This window comes from Amblyomma mixtum, chromosome 6 (genome assembly GCF_055824585.1).
Source record: "Amblyomma mixtum isolate Tamu chromosome 6, ASM5582458v1, whole genome shotgun sequence".
In the NCBI taxonomy this organism is placed as follows: Eukaryota; Metazoa; Arthropoda; class Arachnida; order Ixodida; family Ixodidae; genus Amblyomma; species Amblyomma mixtum.
The window spans coordinates 90,986,664-91,003,943 of NC_143017.1; the positions used below are offsets into that span (position 1 = coordinate 90,986,664).

Here is a 17,280-nt window from a genome sequence, read left to right on the forward strand (position 1 = left end):
GAACAGAGGAAGAGACGGACCTGTGAATGACCCCAAAAGCTAGGGAAAGGTCGCTAAAGCTATTGAGTAGTCCGAGTTGGAGCCCACTGAGTTGACCCATTGAAACAAACTTTTAACTGACACGTAGACCGACACTCGCGCCTACAGGGAAAAGGTAGGTACGTTTGTACTATTAACACACCAGCGTCGTTCGTTGTGTAAATACTACCTGCACCGTCGCCGGCAAGCGCGCCCTAGAGCCCTTTCTTAAAAACGGCTACACGCTGGGATAAACGCGTGAAGTTGCTTGCTTCAAGCAAGAAAAAAAACTCCATGCTTACTACGCCGTTTTTGGTGCTCCAGACATCTTGCATAACAAGGGAAGCTATGCTTCGGTGTTGAAAGACAGCTATAAACTTAGCCAGGCCTGGGCACCAACACTGTTTGTCCGTGGAGTAGTATTAAGCTCGGTAACCTAGAAACAGATTTCTTGACCACTCATGCGTTCATTTCGGCTCAGTGTTGCATAATTTAAAGGCAAAAAAAGCTGTCATTCATGGTTTCCGGCATATGTCGTTGAACTGAGAACAAAGAAACCAAAAACAGCGCCTTACCGGCGGGTTACCACAGCTACCACGGCCGTTCACTTTTTGGCCTGCCTACACCAAGAAATGACAGATATCCATTTCTACTTCATTCGCCTGTTTTATCACTACATTATTAATAATATTATTATTGTTATCATCACCATCATCATCATAATTAATCTTATTATATTATTATTATTAATATTATTATCACGCTTAGTAACTCAAGCCATTTCTGGCTTTGACTGGCCAGTAACTGGAAATGTTAACATGGAAACTGGCAGTATGTTTATTATTATTACAACAGTAATATTATTCTCCTTATTGTTGCTACTGATGTGCTCCCATAGCTCCATTTACGTCCGCAAGTGGGAGATGGTCAGCGAACGCTGTCATACGTCCGAGTTTCGTCCTCGCACTTTTAAGCTCGCTGGGACTGACAGTCACACATCGCCTGTTGACAAAATAATGAAGACGGCGCTTCGGCGCAGCACTGGCCCCGCTTGCTAATCCAACAGAGCTTCGTCTGCGACGAGAGGGCGCTAGAATTCACCTTTCGGCAGCTAGGCGGTGCGTGCAGGACGAGGGAAAGCGTCCCCGGGGCTATACGGCTCGGGGAAATTTAACGGAGGGAGATGGGCATTAGCTTATGCAAAGAATAATTCTCCCAAACAGGCTGGAATTTCGCCCCGCTGGCTCTATCCGACTGCCTGGAGTTACGCGAATTGTGCTATTCTAGTTTATTATGTAGGGAAACGGCAGAATCGGACAGCTCAAGAGATTTACTGAAATAACTCTCATCAGGGAATCCGGATCGAGGACAGCAACACTGTATTAAGCTTTGATATTCTTGCCCTTTGTAATGTTAAAAAACATTTCTTTTTAATCAACGCGACTTGATAAAACATGCGTGGTAAAAATTTCCTGGCGCATTTTTTCTGGCCTCGTTCTATATGGCTGTTATTTTATTTTTTTCACTGGCGAATCTGTAATTAGGCACGTGTTTAGAAAATCGTACGGTAATGTAAGAAATAAACTTCAGGAAGGAATGTGGGCGAGTTTCACAAACAAACCCTCAAAAGCAGCGTCGAGTTCCCTGTGCTAAGTATGTATCAATAAGCAGCAGTGGCTGGCGAGATGTTTTCAATCTTCGTTTTGTTAAGCGCAGCTCAATAATTTCTTCTTCCTTTTCGAGCGTCTGCCCACGCTTCAGAAAACACCGCTCGCTCCACGTGTTCCGTCGCTGTCGTCAGCCTGCTAAGCACGCGTAATCTCCCCAGCGACAGCGATGCGACGAATGAATAACCATTAAACTCAACAAACATCTTTGCTGTTTGTTGTTGTTGTTGTTTTCATTTTCGTTTCCAGATGCGCCGACGAATCTCAGGGGGGCGCCATTTGCCTAAGTATATGGCTCGCGCAAACAAACTCCGCCGCGCACTCTGTTTGGCTTCGAGCTTTCTCAATCGCGCCTGTTAGTTTAACGATTTCGACATAAACTTCGAGCCGGATTTCCCCGAGAGAAAAGGGAAAAAGGAGGAGGGAAAGAAGCAAGCGAGTCTCACCCCTGGCGCGGTCTCGCGCTGTGCGCAGTCGCTTGGAGATCGCCTCAGGCGGGTCGCTCCGTGAGAAGTAGTAGCGCTCGGGCTGAAGCTCGTATTGGGGCACTTGCTTCATGGCCTGCTCGATGCTGCGACAGGGAGAAGTGGGCACGTGGTCGGTCGAGCGGTTGCGACAACTGCACGCTACACCAGGATGCGAGTTTATCCCCAAATGAGCGCGAGAACACATGAACACAACACGAAGGACGACAGAGCACAATTCAACCGTATACGGTATGACAAATGCTTACCACAAGTCCAGCTTTCTCGGACATTAATTTTTATTATTAGGTTTGGTTTGGTTTAGTTTATTGGGGTTTAACGTCCCAAAGCGACTGAGGCTATGAGAGACGCCGTAGTGAAGGGCTCCGGAAATTTATTATTAGGTAACTGTGGAATGTTAACCCAGTCGAAATAAAAAAAAACAACAGAACCGTGTCCAAAATACGACAGAGTATTTTGAGTTTTGTGGTAACGACAGAATTTTCTGTTGTTTTGTGGTACTGTAGTTTTTCCTGCAGTACTTTTCCGTAATCTGTGATTCTGCAGTAGTTTTCTGTAGTAAGTGCACACAGTTCTGTTTCACTGCAAGTTTTGTCGAAAACATTACAGAAAATGTGTTGTGACGGCAGAAATTGTTCCGTCGACTTTTTCGACTGGCTTGTAAGATGCATCTAAAAACATATTGATGGGAAGAGTCTAACCTTCCGAACAGTAGCAGAAGTTTGCTTTTAAACTTTGTGTTTGGCTCGTAGGGCGGATTTAAGACTGCCATAGAAAAGCTATGGGCTGCGTTTTTAACAATAAATAAAAGAAAACAACAAGCGTCCCGAGGAGGAATCTGCCGATTTTATCTCTTTAATCCTCACTCATTCGCCTGATGTCATTGCGGTCACCGAAACGTGGTTACATGATGGCATAATTGACTGCGAAATAACTCCTCCAGGTTTTGTTGTAATTAGGGCGAACAGGCAGCATGGGAAAGGAGGCGGTGTCGCTCTCTTCATTAAGTCTAGTCTGAAATTTGTTGAAATTTCGGTCCCTGTCGAAATAGAGTCGACTTGGTGCAAACTCTACATAGGTAACCAATCATTTGTTATCGGTGCGGTGTATCGACCACCAGACACTTCCGTAGACCACGTGCACTCTTTAAGTAACTTCTTGCATTCCCATCATATCAGCAATCCAAATATAATTATCCTAGGAGACTTCAATCTTTCCGGAATTCAATGGTATACATTATCCATTACTGGTCACGACATTGCAATCAGTAATGAACTTGTCAATTTTTCTTTGTCATTTGGGTTAAAACAGATAGTTGATAAGTCCACGAGGTCTTCGGCAATACTGTATCTGGTGTTTTTAAGCTCCTCTCTTTTCGCGACGAATTTTACATGGGAAGTCCTCGAGGGGATATCCGATCACAACGCTGTTCTTGTTTCGATCCCATATTCTATTCTTTCCTCAAAACTAACTTATTCAACATTTCTGGATTTCAGTAGAGCCGACGACGTGGCTATCCTGAATTTATTAAGTGACTCATTTAAACAGTTTCAACACCTTAGCATATGAGGTGACGTAACATTTTTCGAAAACATTGTGAAGGTCTGTATTCAGCGTTTTGTTCCATTAAAAACTAAAAAGCAAAACCACAGTATGCCGTGGATAACAAGAGACATACTGCATCTTTCTCGCCGTGTTGCCAGACTACGTGTTTCTAAGCGCAATGGCAACCTTGCACTTTTGCAACAGTTCAGCGACGCTAAAGACGAACTCCGTGCCCAAGTTAACTCGGCAAAAGATCTTTACTACAGAAATTCCTTGCCGCAATTAATGAAACACAATCCCCGCAAATTTTGGGCATCCATATTGCCACATAGCACTAGTCCCAATACCTTCATTATTGATGATAAGCCTGTCTGTGACTCGTTAGCTATAGCTACTAGTTTCAACTCAAATTTTCAGTCGGTATTTACAAGAGATAACCTTCAAATGATTACTTTTCCTAGTAACTCTCAATGTTCTGTCGATGACATTTCAATAAGCGTCGAAGGCGTTCTCAACCTCATTCTGAACATAAAGGTGAAAAAAAGTAGTGGTCCTGATGATATCCCTAATGTATTTCTGCATCGTTACTCTCTTTGGACCAGCCGCTATTTGACTACCATCTTCCAGAAATCGCTATCATCCGCAACCGTCCCCGTAGCCTGGAAGCTTGCAAAAATTATTCCCCTGTTTAAAGCTGGCAGCACCCAAATCTTGTCCAACTATCACCCCATATCGTTGACTTCACACTCATGCAAATTACTAGAACATATCATTCACAAGCACATTACAGAATTTCTTGAAGCTAACAATATTTTGTGCAAATTTCAGCATGGGTTTCGGCGTGGACTCAGTACCATTTCACAACTTGTCGAATTCACGCACGACATTGCTAGTTTCCTCGACACCGGCTCACAAATTGAAGCTTTATTTATCGACCTCTCTAAAGCTTTCGACACCGTTCTCCACAGCAAACTCCTTTGTAAACTTAATGCAATACTCAAAAACCCGTTACTGGTAGACTGGATATCAAGCTTTCTTTCTAATCGTACACAGTATGTTTCTTTCAACTCCTGTTCTTCTGAAACTGTTAATGTATCATCCGGTGTACCACAAGGATCCGTGCTCGGGCCACTGTTATTCTTATTATACATTAATGATTTGCCAGAAAATATTAATTCTAAAATTCGGTTGTATGCAGACGATTGTGTGATATTCAGTTCATTTAACACCCCTGAGGATCACGAGCAACTAAATCAGTCATTCGTGTCATTCTGCTCATGGTGTGAAACATGGCAAATGCAAATAAACTTTCGTAAATCTGTATGCATGTCATTCTGTAATCGCACAATGCCATCTTCTTACACCTACTCATTCAAAGGTAACTCTCTGAATCAAGTGTCCGAGTACAAATATTTAGGTCTTCTTTTTTCTTCTAACTTGTCCTGGTCAAAGCATAATAACACAATATCCAATAATGCAATGCGTAGGCTCGGGTATCTAAAACGTACACTTTGTGTTGCCCCCCAAGAAACTAAATTGGTAACATTGGTAACATACAAAGCATTAATTCGTCCACTTTTGGAGTATGGGCCAATAATCTGGAATCCTCATAAACAGTCCGATATCAGTAAGCTGGAATCCGTCCAAAGGAAAGCAGTACGGTTTATTTGCCGACGGTATGACTGAAATTTTTCATCTTCATCCACTCTCCCTGCCATAGGCCTTTCCCTCCTTTGTACTCGTCGCGACAATGAGTGTTTAAAATATTTTCATGGTATTGTTAATTTATCCCGCTTTGCTTCATTGTCTGCGTATTTGCATTTTTCAACATCTTCATTTACAAGGAGCTACCACCCATTGAATGTAACACCCATTCACGCGCGCAGTGATATGTTCAAATTCAGTTTTTTTCCTCGTGTTATCGAACGATGGAATTCTTTACCCGGTGATATACGCTCCCTGGAACCAAACCTATTTTTCAACGTTGTTGCAAATCTGTAATTAGTCTGTTGAATTACTGTTCTGTATTTTAATGGTGTTCACTTCTGAATATGTTGTCCCTCTCTGCTTTTTCTTTTCTATTTTTTTTCTTCCTCCCACTCCTGCAATAGCCTCATCGGGGCTGCAGTATCTGTAAATAAATAAAATAAATGAATAAATAGAGAAATATTATTCTTGGTGAAAATTTTGATTATTGGAAAGCTGTAAGGTACAGATATAGAAATAGTGAAGATAATGGTTCATTCTTCTCACGTCTAGCAAAACCTATCTTTTGTAGCGTTTCGATCACTCGCGTCTAGCAGTTAAGACTGCCATAGAAAACAAATGAGGAAAGATTTTCACCATAGCAAAATCGTTAACAGCAAAAAAAAAAAGTAGGCCTGCCGACGGGGAGTTGGCGGATATATTGATTGCTATAGTGAAATCTTACAATATACAAAAAATTTCTTTCACATTCTTTTTCGTTTAAAAATGCTCTTGTCCAGAGTTGTTGGGTATTAGATTGCTGTGGTGCAATCTAACGATATGCGAGGAAAATTAGGTTACTAAACAATCTCCCGATGTAAAAAAGTACTAGCCCAGAATATCTGGGTATGGTGTAGCAGTAGCAGCAGATACAGACGTTTCCAGTAAATTAGAGGCCGAATTATGAAACTCTTCGCACGTTAGAATAACAAGGAATGGGCCAGCACTACTACTGCTATTCGCCGGGCTATGCTGCTACGCATATGACTTGGAAGAATCAAACTTGTCGCAAAATATCAGCTGTAATAGCTGCTTGGTTACTCGGCACTAACGTGATGGTGCTCTAGCTATGCGAAAAGCTGGTGCGCAGAAACACAATGCAGAAACGTGCACAGCCCACCTCTTCAATGTGAGCACGTCCTGAAGGCTGTTCTCGTCGACGAAGATGGCAATGTGGTGCCAGTCGAACTCGCGCAGTATGGTGATCACGAAGGCGCCAATACGGTCCAGCGAGAAGCTGAGCCGTGTGAGCGTCGAGTAGATCCCCTTGCGCGTGAAGCTGTCGTCGAGGCCGCCCGCTGTGTACGCGGGCACGTTCCAGAAGGCCGCCATGCGACCCACGTGGTCCAACGCCGCGCTGCATCCGGGACCGACGAAGGCAGTTGCTCCCTGAGTGTAGTACACCTCGGCTGCCAGTGCCCCCGCGCGGTGCTCCATGCACGACCTGCGAAAAACGACGACCGTGCATGTGAGGCGAATGAATGGGCTTACTTCCATAACGCTGCGGTAGCCCGCCACAACGTTCCAACGATGCGAAGGCACCTTGGAAGATAAAATTTAAGTGGCCGAGCCTATGGAACAAAAAGAACAATGCGAACTCGGTGACCGCAGCGCTTAACAGAGGGTGGTGGGCAAAACTGTTTATTCAGTGAAAGGAGAGATTGCAGGCAAAAATGGCCTTTACATAGGTGGAGTACTTAGTCCGGGACCCCGCTGGACGAGGCCGCTACTCGTGCCCGTTGGACTAGAGTCCTTTGAGACTCCAGCCCCGAGCAGCTGAACAGGGCTGCCTCCCGTGCCTCTCGGGTAGGGAAGGGTTTGGGGGAAGGGAAGGATTTTTCTGATAGGCCCAAACCATGTGGAAGTTATCGGACACTTCCCTACAGCGAGGGCTGCGTATCGGAAACGAAGAAAGATTCTGCATTCTTCATTTTCAAGGAAGAAAACGCACTCAAAACAACCGCGTTAAAAGGGAGGAGACAAACAATCCAAAAAAGCTGCGGTCCATGGTCTCGACGGGTGTCCGTCAAGGAGGATATATAAAAATTCTATATATCCTCCTTGGTGTCCGTGGATTTTGCTTTCCCAGATGCAGCATTTTTGTGCGAAAGCACAACTTCACGAAGTCAAACTGGCTCACCGGTTTATGCGAAGCTCGACCTTGAGCATGACCTTGGGCAAACCATAAATAAATAATTCCACGACTCGGATTCGAACCCCGCGGCGGCGCAACAGATCGGCTTCGCTGGCCACTACACGAGAGCACTACGCTATCACCGCAGCCGATCACCCCTCGTGCCGTCGGGGTGGCTCAGTGGTTATGGTGCTCGGCTGCTGACCCGAAAGACGCGGGTAGATCCCGGCCACGGAGGCCAAATCTCGACCTAGGCGAAATTCTAGAGGCCCGTCTACTGTGCGATGTCAGTGCACGTTAAAGAACCCCAGGCGGTCGAAATTTCCGGAGCCCTTCACTACGGCGTCTCTCATAGCCTGAGTCGCTTTGGGACGTTATACACCATAAACCAAACCAAACCAATCACCCCTCGTGTTAAACTGCAACACTCTTGCGCTGTGCATTGTACATCGCCTTCTTTATCAACTAAGACTCCTGTCGAACTAATGGTCGCGCTTTGAGCTATGTGGCGGTAGTGACAGAAAGATGCGCGCTGCATGCGTTGGAGTGGACAGCATTGTGGCAGAAGCACGGCACTAGAGCAACAAGCGTTGGCGTTGACAACATTGCTGCAGAAACGTGGCACTGGAGCGTAGGCTGCCAACGTAGACGGGGTAAATTGGAATTACCAATGAAAAGGTTGAAGGCGCGCATAACTGGCCTACCTGGTCAGTGGACACCTTAATCGCGCTTTCAGGTACTTGGCGGTGGTGTCCACCAGCAGAAAACTGTGCTTTCGCGCAATATTTCGTACTTAGCAATGCCAAACGACCTGCCATTTTAATTTTTCACATTGGTGCGAACATCACTGGTTCTGTGCAATGCTGACCACTTCGGCAAACTCCTATCTGGTGCCCATTTTATGTTCCTTCAGCCTAGAAAACAGCCAGCAGTCTGACGGCCCTACCTCCAGGGTGCAAGATGGATGACGTGAAACAGCCGTCCCCACTCATCTACACCGGTATGCATGCAGACTAGTGCTCCGATGGCGGTAATGGATCGACGTTGTTAAAGAACATGTCGAAAATTCATGTGCTACTTTAAAATAATGCCTTTCAAGCCTTCATTGAAAGTATAACGTATTTCAATTCCGCTTGTTCATCAACAAGCGACGAACAACACCATTATTGACGCGTTCGTTGCGCATGGAACACAAATATGGCGGCTTTAAAGACAGTGGACATGTTTTTGGCCTTTCTCTTTCCTCTTGTGTTTACGCTCACTTCACGGTTGCAAATGACTGATTATATAGCAAAGTGTGCTGTCTGCAAACACTGTGACAGCTTTTCACTATGGTATATGCGCTCACCTGGAGCTGTTCCGCACAACGAGATCAAACTTGATGTGCGGGTAAATCCTGGACACCCCGTCCACGGCCATCGCTATGGCCGGGATCACGATGTTGGAGTCGAACGCAAGTTCTGAGCTGTTGAGGAAGATGCTTACTATGGTGGCGTTGAACTCATGTTCGACGGGCGCAACGCGCCCGACGCTAGCGCTAATCAAGATCCAGATCAACACGCTGCAGAGCATCGTTCGCTCCGGCCGGGGCCAGTGCCCACACTGAGGGTGCGGGCCTGGCGTCGCGCCACCCCGCAACATGCGCCGCCAAGGAGGTGTCGCGGCGTAGCGTGACACCGTGGTCGGTCGGCGTCCGGTACGGGGTCCCGGTGGCGTGACGAGCGCGCTTCCTGAACGGCACTCGTCGCGATGTACGGGTACCAGGGGAAGAGCACTTTGCACGTGCGACGACTGCTTGGAACGGAGCAGGTCACATGGGGAAGATGCGACGTTGCATCGTTTTTTGAAAGAGGTCGCCGAAAGCGTGAACGTAGTACTCGGCCAGTCGCCTACACGAGGTTTTGTGAGAACTATCAAGACCATGGAAATGCTTATAAACAAGAATGTGTTTAATACATCGACAGACTTTTGTATTCTTGGTTGGCGGCTTGATGGAAAAGTTAGAAATTTGCTGTTTGTTTCTTTATGGCAATAGAAAATATCCACTGACCACGTGCTTTATCCGTCGATGTCGGAGGCCACAGATAGGAAGTGTCAAATAGGTCACGAATAGTTGTGTCACATTGCACATCACCGAATACAAGAGTAAATATGCTGGTAAAGTAATTTAATCTTGAAAACAAATTTCTGGTTCAACAAAAGTCCCAAAGTGAAAGGCATCACGGTAGATGCAACTAATGTGATTTTTTCCCTCCAGGATGATATATCAGGATCTGCGCCATTTATGAACAACTTGGAACAAAGAAGTTGGATGACGCTATTTGCGAAGACCGTCTCATGGAGAAGAGCTCCGGAAGCATGATTTCAATGCCCCAGAAAACTGTCAATGGCGCTGTGTCAGTAAAAGTTATGTGACACACATGTATTGTGGCACATCGGCATCATAACAGGAGGAATCTGTGCTGAATAAAGTGAGAACAGCTTTCTCGACTTCGAAAAATGACTGAAAGATGAAGTTGAATCTGCTGCTCGCTACTGGCGAGACTATCCTTGCGACACGATACCTCTTTTATGCATGCTTTCGTCCATGACACTTGAGCTGCATTAGGTACTGTAGCACTGGATCTTATTAATAGTGCATTTCAGATTTTATATGCAGTGCTTCGCGTTACAATTTTATTTTTGATTTCTCTAATTATGAGGAGCTGGGCTGGTGTGCATTGTTCTGACCTCACGTTTAAAAATAAACTTCAGTGTTGTTAGAGGCTCCTGTCCAGGCAACTCGCTTTTTTTCACATCCTGTTCGTTGATCCATTGTGGTTGACAGCGCTTAGACACGCGGACGGGGGATACCTCTACCTTTGCTTTCACCCATAAGTTCCTCGTGTGCTACATGTAGGACACCATTTCTTTAGCAGTTACATTAGAGGCTTATTGTAGGAAAGTCTTCGCCCATTGTCGGTGGTTCTGGAGGCTCTAAACGTTTGCTGTGCAAGAGTTGCATCGTGTGAGTTCAGTTTTGTGCGTTGTGTGCGTTCGGAAAGAGCCGCCGGTCTTTTGTGGAAGCAGTGAGCAAATTCGACTTCACTGACCGCATCGTGATTGTGGAAGAAAAGCAAACAACATTTGCTCACTTACATGAGAAAAAAACCAAGTGTGATGAGAAGCATGACATTAGAGTCGATGTAAAATCAGTACGCAATAGGTAGTGCACTCGCTTAATGTCCTAAACTGTAGGACGACGCAAAAGTAGGTGTTTACAAAATTATTTCCGTCCATTCAGAGGATATTTCTAGATTCTGAAGTGAAGTAAACATTTTATATCATGAAATAATTTATTTATTTTTTCAATTTCCTGAAGTTTAGGCGTAGATTAATGCTTGTGGCCAACTCACCCAGAATTCCGCGCTTCTAAAGTTCTCTTTAAGGAACGACCTGAGCGGCGGAGTTTATCTACGACTGGGGTCCACGCCGCAGAGAACAAACGAAGGCAATAAAATAAAATTTTCAGAAATCTTCAACCCTCGAACTACTTTTCTGCCGACCAGTAAGGTTAAAAATACCCCGATACATGATTGGTCCGCCTTTCAACAGTTGCACGCTACTGATTTTCTACCGGAACTACTTGCATTTGCTTCTTTTACGGCGCCTTTTCCTCCCGTTTTACTTTTTTTTTACTACGTCTTCCGCAGTCTTTCGAAGTCTGTGGCGAGCACGTGGCGCGGACAGCAAAGAACAGAGGCTTTAAACTCTCGCGAAGGTTCAGTCTTTCAAAAGGGCTCTCACGAGAAGGCCGGCCGGTCGAGAGCCGTTTTGTTAAAGCAATAAACAGAAAAGAAGGGAAGAAACCGAGCTAGTAATGGCCAGCAAAACGAGAAGGTGAAACGAGGTCATGACGTGAGCGCACTCTTGGACGAGTGAGAGCTTCCCCCAGGTGTGTGTTCGTGTGTGCCTGAGGTGCTTTTATTGCTTCGAAGAAACGTACGTTTCCCTCTCTCTCTCCATCTTGGCTCGCCGAGTAGCGCTGAACTTTGTGGGGGCTTTTCGCGCCTAAGTTCGTGCCCAGGGGTGATTATCCCGATGCCGCTGCTGGCGGTTAGCGGAAGCCCAGCCACCACGGCGGCGGTTCCCTATCTCCTGCGAGGCGGGACCGACGGGAAAGCGCATCGCCACCGACCGCGAAATGGCTGGCCTGCACGCATCCCTGTTTTGCGCCTGCCAAGCGCGCGCTCTTGGTGCCGTTGGTCGGCTGGCCCGTGACTGGTTGTGCAACTGCATTCCACGCTTTCCAGCCAACACGAATGTCTTCGGGTGACTGTGTGTGTGTTAAAAGCAAAGCTTTGCCATATAGACCTGTCTCTTACTGTCTGGCACGTGGCACAGAAGGGAAGAAGGGGGGGTTAGAGGGGGGGGGGGGGGGGGGGGTTAGACTGAGAAAGAACAACAAAAACGATAAAGAAAAACCTATTCCCGTACAGCTGGCGTGTGCAAAGCACTTCTGATCTTTTTCCTTTTATTTTTCTGGCAGTGTGCATTTCCAAAGCTAATCGGCGCCGTACGCTAGCGAAACAAGTATACCTGATGGCACAAGGCAGAAGACAGGCTCACTTGCGCGTCGTGTAACAGCCTTCAAGCACGGTATATACCATTCCGTGTGGAGAGGGGGAAATGCCCTCGACCTCCACGAGCCTATACGTTAAACGAGAAAGGTCAGTTGTGACTGTTCCGACGCTGCCATGGTTGCGAGATTCGCCGCGAAATATGCTCATGCCGGCTCTACTTGAGCTGGGCAGTCGCCCTGTCATGCCTGCAGATTATAAACGATTAATTTAATTAGCGGCCTCATTTTCAAATACTTGGTATCATGCTTTATTCTTAAGGAAATGAAAAGCTCAGAGTGTGTAGGTGACCTGGTCGTCGTGGGCTACTCCATGAGAAGGTCATTTCGAGATGCAGCGGCAGGTCTACGTTATGACAACTAATTTTGGAGAGGGGCTAATAACTATGTACATCAATACAGAAGCCACCAATATCATTTTCTAAAAGCCTTGACGTCTCTGATAAGTTAAGTGAAGAATTTTGCTGGTAGGGCTTGTAAGAAAGCAAGCGAGGTTCCGTAAGTTTTTTCAACTATATCCGTGCAGCAGGTGTACATAGTATTAATCGTGACAAAATATAGGAGCTTCACTGATAATGGTCTGATGAAAGCCAGATACTGAAGTTGACTTCAGCTAAGTTGGCAGTAACAGAATCGATGAGATCGCTTGTCATCTGGTGGTCTATTCCACTGCTCATTACTTTATAATGCCTCCAGAAAATTACTAACTTATATTAAGGCGGGAGCCTTTAATGCCTCATCGTTGTAAGCAGGAGTTGTCGACCGAAATGTCACGCTTTTCAATTAGTCGAAACGGTTGTGACGTCACAATGCACGAATTCCAAACGGGGCCAAATTGTACTTTGCCTAATAACCATGCAACCAATTAAATGGATCGTATAGTGATGCTCCAAGTAAGTGGAACTGAGTTTAGTTAATTGCTTAATTACTCAATTAGCCTAATTAACCCTTCTAGTCAGGCCAGATAAATAAATAAGACCAAGTAGGAAATTGGTCGAGCTCGGGAGCCAGCCAGCCCGAAGCTGTTAGCTTTTTTTTTTAAAGCCGTATTGCTGCACCGAGGATATACTCCCTAACCCAGATCTATTGCATCCGAGGTGTTGACCCTAAATACACTACTGCTCAACGTGCAGAGCCCTGTGCTTTAGTGCAAGACCTTTCTGAGTTAAGCAGCGTAACGCCGCCCAAGCCGGATCGGCAGCCGGCGTCATAGTCAAACCCTAAGCAGTGATTTCGAAAGCGTACACACATGCTGTTAAAACCATCCTTCAGTCCTGCACAGTACATACTGTGCAGGGGGGAATGGCCAGCACAAAGCGTAGGCTCAGTCAAGCGTGTAAAAGCTTGCAGTTCTAGCTTACTGCAAGGTGAGGAGTTTTGAACTTCTAACGGTGCAGCATTGCTGACACGCACACACACAAAGACGCAGGCAACTAATGTGGAAACTAATTTCAACAACACAACACCAACATTTCTTTATTTCTCGAAGTTTAAAATTTCGTCGGTCCTAACAGCCTTATCAAAGTAGGTTGGGATTTGTATGGCTAAACTCGCTTTTGTTTGCAGGATTCCGGGAAAAATTTGAATGTTAAGACCTAGGGCACTAATAGCGTTAAGTGCCAAGTAAGCCCGGGATTCGGATCTCTTACGGAGGCGCTGTAGAAGAGCTTACCCAGCTACACTCTCTCCGCGGCAACCAAGCTACATTAAGGAGGCTCTGAAAGGGACTCTCAAAAAGGTGCGGTGTTCCTGGGATGTTAAAGGACGCCGCTTCGGGAATATCCTCTAGCAAGAATTTCTTTAATCCGCTTTATAGAAACTGAGTTATCTGTAGTCAAACTTTGATTTCAGCGTATTCGCGCCTTTCCCTCTCCTCACGTTACTTTTTCCACGCTGAAAGCTTGGGGCTCCTCGCGCGAGAATTCTTCAGGGGGCGAAGCTTCCTGACCTGCCGGATTGACGCTCTTGACTGGTCGCGGCCATAGCAAGTGCATGACGCCAGAAAGAACGTAACAGCGATTTCTGAATAGAATTGCTCAGGGGGACGCGACGGAGGAAGGCACGAGCTCGGAAAAGTCGCCGGATAGTACTCGCCAACTTTAGCGCGTGATTTTGGATTCTCTGCTGCGTGTAGAGGTGTACTATTTGGCTGATGTGTTCATGGCGAGAGAATGTAGTGTTTGAGCGAGTTTATGTGCTAGGTGTTTCAGAGCCTCTTTAAAATCCTTTGTGAAGCGACAAGGCTAAGAGGTTTGGAGAGCGACTAATAAAAAACTTGGCTGTTAGCGGCCGCCTGCGGAAATTTAAGCGCTTTCCTCATAGGGTCTTTCAGTGCAAAATTTCAATACGTTTAAACTGTGAAACAGATGGGAATATCAAAAGTCGTTGATACATCACGCGGCTAGCCACAAGGGCTTCATGGAGCCATTTGAAAGTCTTGACTCTGCGTTGACATTCCTCGAGTTCGCGCTAAGCGGAGTGCTCCTCTGGTGGAAACGCGCTCGCTCATACTCGAGCATTTTGAACAGAATATCCTCGCCCTCTCCAAGTTTTCACTGATAAGTTTGTGGAAAGTCAGCGGAGCGAGCGCAGCGGTATTTCATATTCCATCTATGAATATTTCCTGGACTCTGCGCCTTAGGTACGTTTCATATGCTGCGACTAGAACGAAAATATTCGGCGTAGTCGGTGACGCCGCAATGCGATCTTCGCTACTGTGGAGCGAGTGAAGGTGACTATGTGAAGTGGACTATGAACAATCAGGTCACCAGCAGCCTATGCGACTACCTCGGTGGAACTGGTCTCCACTCCTTCTTTTAACTTTCTATCGCTTACATTCCACTCTCCCTTTCTCAACTTATGCCTCATGGCACACTTCTAGAGTAAAAAAAAAATGTTCACAGATTCTTTGTAAAAGTAATCCCACAAGTAGCTAGCAACCTCAGCCTCCAAAAAAAATTTCCTTCACCAGCTCGACCCCCCCCCCCCCCCCCCCCCCCTGGAAGAAATCACTCTGGAAAAAATGGTCCCGTGTGCTAAATAGAAAAAAAAATGGCCCGAAAGGTTACAAGGTACCAAAAACCATGATTATTCTGGAACCATGCTCTAAGGTAGTTCTAGCCATCAGAACCCGTCATTTTTATGGCTGAAGTTGACATCGGAGCTCCATCAATGGCAATTCTGATTGACGTGACTGAAAAACAGAGTTGCAGGCCGGTTAAGCTGCTCCATGCCTTGTTCCATGGTTGGAAACTTGTTCCCATCTCTGGTTTGGTTTGGTTTATGGGGTTTAACGTCCCAAAGCGACTCAGGCTATGAGAGACGCCGTAGTGGAGGGCTCCGGAAATTTCGACCACCTGGGGTTCTTTAACGTGCACTGACATCGCACAGTACACGGGCCTCTAGAATTTCTCCTCCAAAGAAATTCCAGCCGCCGCGGCCGGGATCGAACCCGCGTCTTTCGGGCCAGAAGCCGAGCACCATAGCCACTGAGCCACCGCGGCGGCGTTTGTTCCCATCTCTGGAGTTTGTTGCATCCCCTGATAAACGGGTTACATAAGAAAATGTTGCGTATGAAATTAAAAAAAATATATAAAGAAGCACTGATGTCATCAGACGTCACGTGACCAGATACAATCGCACGTATCGTCCAATGAAGGGTATTGGTGAGTATGACTGAGTGCAGTGCACTGGTCGTAGCGCGTCAGCTAACAACGCCTGTTGCAACTTGTGGCAATTGCTTCACGACATTTTAAGTGGTCGCTTCTGGGAATACTCTGCCTTGAGATATAGATGTTGCAGGTTATTTTGATTCAGTATATGTTTTCAGAAACTATAGGGGAGTAAATCGAGGGAACGGCGTAGTGAACGCCACCCGCCTATCACCCTACGACGTGTGACGTCCACTCGCCCTCTGTAAATGGAGCTCGCAGGGCAAGCAGCCATTCCGAAGCCAAGAACAAGAAGCTGGGAAGCATAATCTGTCGCAGCCGCCTAACAATTCTTGCACTTGTCCTTCATGTCTCGTCTGTCGTCCCGTCTTCGTATGAGCGCTCTTTCCTTTTCGCATATCAATTACCAACATGTACAAACTTATTTTCTTGCGAAGTGTACACAGCCATCAACGCCATGCGTTCTGAAGAAGCAATTGTGACCATGAAAATGGCCAATGGCCGAGTAGGTGCGCCGTTGCCACGCATCGCCGTCTCAAGGACACCCAACTGCGTACAGCGTACACATCCGGGAAAACATGAACTGATAACCTGCATTTTGTTGGACATAAACTCTGTTTTTAACCCTCTTGTAGGTTTTTTGCACTAAGTGTTCTTGTTTGTTGGCAAGGTCTTGGCAAAGTGTATGTTCTCAGTACCGTTACTTGCACCTGTGCAAAGCTTAGTGCAAGTATGCAAGCTCTAGTGGAAATATTGAAAGAACGCTGCACAGAAAGAATAGCGTTTGGTTTATAAGCGCTCCGTTATGTTACGCAAATTATTATTAGTGATAGACTTTGTGTACAGCGCTTTCACGCAGTGCTTAGAAGGTTTGTGTGGGCTCTTTTGTTTTTTAATCTATGAGACTTAATTACCTTTTTCTGCCTATCAGCGCACGTTCCCTTTCTTGGGGCTATCTTTATGAGACAAGGAAACGAGAAAGAAAGCATGCAGGGCCGCTTATTGTTTGTCCGTTGCGGGCGAAACCCAGTTAAACAGGCAGCCACAGCAAAATACACTACGCAAAAACGATGGGATACCTCAACCTGTTTTGACCACTGTGTGTGCCGCTAGATGAAGCACTGAAAAATCAAAATATATTCTTTTTGTGTAGCGTTCTTTCCTTCGATGTTTTCACTGTAGCTTACATTCTCATGGCTTTGCGCAGGTGCAAGTCAAGGTAGTGAGCACATTCTCTTTGGCACGTGCTTTTACTTTTATAGAAAAATTCTTAATTTCTTGGAATCATAGACTTAATTTTTGACAGAGAATTCAATAGCTATCTTTAAGGTTTAAGCGATTCTAAAATAATGTTGGCTTTTAATAAATTATTCTTATTATTATGGTTCTATTGCAA

General features: G+C 45.8%; 1 protein-coding gene across 1 annotated transcript in view; it reads right to left on the reverse strand.

Annotated features, from left to right (window-relative positions):
* The window catches only part of LOC149339646 (atrial natriuretic peptide receptor 1-like), a 98,831-nt gene extending 89,664 nt beyond the window's left edge, over positions 1–9,167 (reverse strand). The window contains exons 1-3 of the mRNA XM_089550961.1: positions 8,944–9,167; positions 6,582–6,905; positions 2,132–2,256 (exon numbers count right to left, since the gene is read on the reverse strand). Coding sequence (XP_089407087.1) covers positions 2,132–2,256; positions 6,582–6,905; positions 8,944–9,167 — 673 coding nt within the window. The remainder of the gene's footprint in view (positions 1–2,131; positions 2,257–6,581; positions 6,906–8,943) is intronic.
* Positions 9,168–17,280: the final 8,113 nt, after the last annotated feature.